At 28.6% G+C, this 6,459-nt stretch overlaps 1 protein-coding gene across 1 annotated transcript; it reads left to right on the top strand.

Moving 5' to 3' along the window:
- The first annotated feature begins 3,106 nt into the window (after nucleotides 1-3,106).
- On the top strand, nucleotides 3,107-5,740 carry LOC100570263. The gene is made up of 6 exons (XM_003245072.4): nucleotides 3,107-3,539; nucleotides 3,764-3,946; nucleotides 4,009-4,077; nucleotides 4,247-4,318; nucleotides 4,427-4,571; nucleotides 4,932-5,740. Exons 1-6 carry the CDS (start codon nucleotides 3,472-3,474, stop codon nucleotides 5,511-5,513), a joined length of 1,119 nt encoding a protein of 372 aa, XP_003245120.2. The 5' UTR covers nucleotides 3,107-3,471; the 3' UTR covers nucleotides 5,514-5,740.
- Nucleotides 5,741-6,459: the final 719 nt, after the last annotated feature.

Here is a 6,459-nt window from a genome sequence, read left to right as displayed (position 1 = left end):
ATTTTTATTTATAGGCATTTAAAGTTCAAATTTATACGAAATATGTCAAAATTGCGAAAATTTGCAAGTAATTTAGTGGTTGAAAAATCGTAAAAAATTTTTTAACTAAGTTTTTAAAATTTGGTACAAGGTTCTCCATAAGTTTTTCTTTAAAAATAATATATCCTAGACTGACAAATCATCTCCGTTCAGAATCGTTTTTCGTATACAATGATATAATATCATTGGATTCAAATTTAATTCCATCCATTACAGTAACCCACTTGTAACCTACTGTACAGCAGAGCGACATCCACGACTTACCCGCCTTTTTTTTTGTTATTTTTCTTATCAATCGCTTTTTCAGCTCCTCTTTTGTAAGCCGTCTTAGTTTGTTTCGAAGTCGAAGGCTTCATTTTCATGTCTACAAATCCTTTAAAGTCGTTCTATAATAATAAACTTATAGTATTAAATTTAATATATTGATAGATTGTTTTTTTTTCATAAATGTATGAGTGGTTTACCGCAGAATTATAACTATAGTGTAGCGGATTAGAGGATTTGTAGGTAATTTATTTTGAAAGAACTCTACACGGTTTTGTTTGTCATACTAACGAGTGTACACTTTATTATTTTACAAACAGAAATATAACAATAGGTATTTAGGGTTCGGTATGAAAGTGTACACGACTGGGAATTGAATCTATCGAACGGTATGTCAGTCAGTGTAATGCCAGAATACTCTAACTATTACCCTATTAACTGAGACCTACCTAATCATTGAAATTTGATAAATGATAATCGTAGCTGAAATTGTTGAAAGCGTATTTATAATTTCTATGATGAAAAGGGGTGGGTGGGTGTCTATATATTGTCTTGCACCACCAAGTATAATATATTCAAACCGCCTCTGATTATAATAGTGTAATATACAGTATACTATGTAGTATGTATACCTACTACATTACTATACAATACCTAAAAACTATTATCTATTTATTTTTATAGCCTTAATTATTGGTACACACTTCTCAAATCCGTAGTGCACACTTCCAATTTCGGACTACACGCTTTGTGTCGGGGTTCACTAAAAAATAAGGGCTGCACTATAATAGTGATATACTGATATCCCACTTGTTTTACAATTAATAAATCCTTAATATAAATCCTCGTATTATAACATTTTTTTTTCTTTAACTTAATATGTAACTTTTATAATAACTTGAACTTATATTATATAAACATACAAAATTATTTAACCAATATATTCACTAGTTTTATGAGTCCACCCATTGTTATAGAGGTTTAATATTTTTTTTAGGCATTCGTCTACCTTCCATTTAATTTTTAACATTTTTAGTTTTTCGGGTGAAATTAAGAATACTTTCTCTGGTGCTACCACAATTTCATGGACTATGTCAGCACACTGAGTTTTCACATTTAAGTCTTTAATATATAATCTGAACAGTGGGTCAGCTAATACATTTTTTTTCCTAGTACAGACTCAAGATTTATGTCATATTTCAGTAATCGTAGCTTTAGCCTTTGTAACCAGGAGCGGATTTAACAATTTTCCGGCCCTTTGCCAAATTAAATTTGCCACCCCTATCAAAAAAAAACTTACTATTTAATAAAATATCTTCAAATAAATTAATTTTTTCAATACCTAATATGTAATTATTTTTTCATTTAAGTAAACTAAAAAAAATTCTGATTCAAATATAACATCTTCGGTTTATTTTTTTAAAGTAACAACATTTATAAGAAAAACATAATTTAATTAATATAACAAAAATAATTAATTATTTTAATTAATTTAATACATTTTATTTAATTTTAATATTTAAATTTTTAATTCATGGTTAATTTTTGCAGTTTACATAGGTTTTTTTCTAGATTTAATTCTTGAGAAGTCATCAGTAATGTCCATACTCTAATGATGACGTTAAATCACTTTCTATAGTTAATATGGCCAAGGAATGAGGTTGACAGATATCGTTGTAAAATCATTTATAATAATACGACAACACACCACTATTCGTCTAACTAACCACTGATTTAATAATAGGAAATAAATGTATACGCAGTGAACCTTGTACCGATAACGGTTTGTATAAAACGAACGTTTATAAATACCATGACAAATAAGATCTTATTTGTCATGATAAATACTACAATACGTCGTGCACTCCAATATTCGTATAAATCAATTTTTTTTTTATTATAGTATTACGAGACATTAATTCATAAACAATAAGATAAGCTATAATAAAAGACTATCGTCGTTGTCGTAGACGAGTTCCTGGGAAAATATAAATATTATTTTGCTAAAAATAAACGAATACAAAATCCACAATTTCAAGATTTTGAAGTGATGGATAAAATTTTAAATATTATGTAGGTACCTAATTTTACAAAATCAAATAAATATTCAACATAATTTTGCCGCCCTATGTAAGGCATTACATCTGCCCCTGTTTGTAACCATGGCGGTTCAGTGTAAATTGTTATTCTATGACCGTATATCATCTGATGAAATGTATCTGATGCAAAGTACCTACACACACATAGTAACTCTTTTTCGATCTGTGCATAATTTTTCGCTGTTTCATACAAAAACATTATACGTAATAATATATTATGATGATTTCTAAGTTTAATTAAGTAGGTACTAGGTATTAAATATTAACTATCACATCGTATATTTTGTCCTCGTATTTTTCGTTTTACCTAATTATATGTACCGACTGTGCAGTCCCTACAATTTACATGACGCTTTGTGCAGTGGCGTCATTTTAGCTTTTGTGAGGGGGGGGAATTTTTTACAGGCACCATTTATAAACAACATTTTGTATCGGAAATCTCAAAATCCACGTTTGTTTAGCTGAGATATGATGATATTTTTCTTTCGGGCTACAACTGTTGTAGATATCACGGACTAAGATAATATTATTATACAGAACAGGCCAGACAAGGTTGGAGGACGTGGGGGGTTGACCGCGAAATGTAGTTCAACAGGCGGAGAGGATGATATCCCCCCGAACTCCACCTGTTGTACTACATTTCGCAACCACAATTATTATAATCTACGGACGTGTACGATATTATACTGATAATACGAACGTGATAAACAATATATGACAATACGAAGTACGACACACGTCATTGAAATAGGACGTCGGTTTATGTCGTTGTGATATAAATACTTGTTTTCGATTCAAACTATTTTCTTGGTTTCATTCGTGTTACTTATAAAGTGCTCGGTGATGTAAACATAAGATATTATAATATTATACTTACAGCATACTGTTAAAAAGGACGACACCGTGACACGGAAGACCCGATCACCACTTCCAGTTCCGACTGCATAGAATACAGATAGGTACCTGTTGATAAAGCCAACTTTAATTACAGACTTGTCAAATTGGTCTTGCACTTCTGTGTTAATTATTTTCAAGTTTTTCATAATTTGTTATACACCGAGTTTTAATAATGCCCAAGTGCCTAGTGTGCGAAAATTCTTCTGCGAGTACCAATCGTCGTGATATAACTTATCATTCGTGAGTACCTATCTGTTGTTTTCTAGAAATTCACTCGCTCAAACTAGTGTGAGAAAATCGCACATGGGTTATAGCACCGTATTACTGACATGGTTCATTATACCAATGCTCGATAATGTACGATGATTTTAAACCGACTTAGCCTAGCGAATTTCCACTTAGCGTTCATTATTTTCATTAAACACTAGCAATTATTATATTCATTGATATTTGTTTTAATATAGGTTTCCTAGGAATGAATACCTAAGAAGAGAATGGCTTAATGTGTATGGAATTGATCATTGTAACGATACCGATCGTATATGTAGTGATCATTTTTTAGAAGAAAACTATAGGACAGGACGAAAGAAATATTTAAAAAAAGATACTATCCCCCAAGGCTATGACAAAAATTGTCTTCCTTCCAAGTAATGTTTCTTGATCTCTAGCTTAATTTTTCATTTTCAATAATATTTTTATTTTTATATAGTTGTACTCAAAGTAATGATGTTGTAATGAGCAACAATGAATTTTTACCAACAGAACTAAATCGTTTAAGGTAAGATAATGAAAATTGTACTTCACAAGATTTTGTTTTTACAATTATTTAAAAATAATTTTCTCCAGCGTTCTGATCAAAATGATGATAAAAATGGTTTTCCCTATAATGTTTCTTGTTCTCTAGGTTTAATTTTTTAATTTCTATAACATTTTATTTTTTTATATAGTTACACCACTCGAAGTTATGTTGATGAAACTAGTACTAATGAATTTTTACCGAGGGATGATAATCATTTAAGGTGAGTTAATGCAATTTTATTAGACAAGAGTTTATTTTACAATTATTTGAAGATTTAAAAAATTGGCTTATTATGAAGAAAGTGATTACATAGATTCAGAATTTTCAGAAAGGTACAAAGCTATGAAAATATGACGAGGCTCCAAACTGAACCATTTGACAGACAAATGCCTACGTTCATTGCCAATGACAATATTCGAACCGTAATTGAAAGCGGTTCAGCACCAGTGTTAACAACTACTACAACTACTAAGGTAATAATAATATATAAGTGTCTTAATAGACAATAACAAAAACATAGGTGATACATTACAATATATACAATTAATATTAAATTGCAGCACCCCCTATGAGCCAAGCTTGTGCTAGGGGATCGGTTATTATCAGTTACAATTTACATAAAATTACATAAAGTAATACTACATTAGTATATTTAGTACATAAACTATAAAAAAAAATATGTTAATATTATAAATATTACAATACAACCAAAATTCAAATGTAACCTATCCTCAACTACAAATAATAGTTGTCCATCTGTCAGTTTAATACACAGTCTTCCATCCACTTCAAGTAATGCTGTAAATAATATATCAAAACAATGTTTGTTACAGTATAAACCAGGAGCAACTTCAACCTTAAAAATGCCAGATAAATTGTCTTCTAATACTGTAATTAATCCAGAATTAATTGACAATCAAATTACATTTTTAAAACATATCTCTCCCGCAAATAAATTAAATTCATCTGTATTGCCTGAAATAAAGACTCCAGTCATTTCAGAATGTTATTCATTAGCTGGAAAGGCAGATATCCACGATTCAAACCCAGATAAAAGTACAAATACCTCACAATATATAATAATTGATGATGACGATACAGAAAATTTTAGGGTGAAAGATCACAGATTTATTTATAACATTTCTAGAATTATTGTACTTCCTAGTGCACTTTGGAGGATTGTATATGATTGTGTACAAAATACAACTTCTTTTTATCAACGAGACAGTTCTTATAAAACTGTGAAAAAAATTAGTTTTTATAATAGCCTTTTGCCAAAAATACAAATATATGGAATTAACTACAAATATAACAAGCCTATTAAATCAAAAAAACAATTACAAAGTCTTTTAGAAAAGGTTGATAGTATTAAGAAATGTTCTGGTGTTGATGGATTTACCACTACCAAAAGGTAACTCAATTATGAAGATCGTTCAGAAGATGTTAATTTGTAATCTGCCTGTAAAGAGAAATATCAAGAACTGTACAAAATTACTGAATCTAAAACCAAAACGATTGAAAGTCTTGAACAGAAAGTTTGTTAACTGGGTGTTTCTAAATTGTAATGTAAGACACTCATTATTTTAAAAAAAACTATTAATAATTTTAAAAATATTTTTTTTACATAATTTCAAGTCGTTAAAAAATAAACTAATATGTTTTAAAAAAAAAACCCCTAAAACATTCTCTAAATATTCCTTAAACTTGTAAGTATGCAGATAATATGATTTTTTTTTTCTAAAATAGTTCAATAAAAACAATAAATAACTTGCATGCACTATTCTTTTAGTAAAATATAAATTATTTAAATATAAAAGTAAAAAACAAATTTATTATTAAAAATACATCTCATCACATTATCAGTTATTAAATACAATAACCTATTGTACAATCACAGACTGAGGATAATAGAATAACCAACATTACCAATTTAATTACAAACAAGTAGATCTAAATGAAAGTAGAATTGAATGATTTTAATTATTATCATTCATAAATCAAATAAATTTTCCTTGATAAAATTGTGGCTAGAAAAAATCACAAATCGAGAAATTAACAAAGTATATGATTTTTTATAAACAATAATAGAATATATTCTAAAATGTGAAAAATTGGCCAAATATTCTTTAATGTCCAAAATATGTTTTAATATGCAAAATACATTTTTCGACTAACTGTGATGAATAAATCGTCCACATTTTTCATCCTCCTAAAGTTCCATAAAGCCAATAAAAATATGTAAAACCCTAATCACCACTCTCTACTTATAAGTTATAATTAGGGCTGGGATTTATATGTAATAAAAAACCAAAAATATGTACATATATATGTAATTAAAATTGCCAAAATATGTAGTATAAA

This window comes from Acyrthosiphon pisum, chromosome A2, assembly GCF_005508785.2.
Source record: "Acyrthosiphon pisum isolate AL4f chromosome A2, pea_aphid_22Mar2018_4r6ur, whole genome shotgun sequence".
Taxonomy (NCBI): Eukaryota; Metazoa; Arthropoda; class Insecta; order Hemiptera; family Aphididae; genus Acyrthosiphon; species Acyrthosiphon pisum.
Note: the sequence above shows the minus strand (reverse complement) of the source record. Positions and strands in the feature narration are given on the sequence as shown.

Excerpts from the sequence above, each read along its gene's own strand:
- LOC100570263 (XM_003245072.4), top strand. The coding sequence starts at position 3,472 with ATGCCCAAGTGCCTAGTGTGCGAAAATTCTTCTGCGAGTACCAATCGT. Across the intron at positions 4,078-4,246 it reads ACAGAACTAAATCGTTTAAG|TTACACCACTCGAAGTTATG; the intron begins GTAAGATAATGA and ends TTTTTTATATAG. Across the intron at positions 4,572-4,931 it reads CAACTACTACAACTACTAAG|TATAAACCAGGAGCAACTTC; the intron begins GTAATAATAATA and ends TGTTTGTTACAG.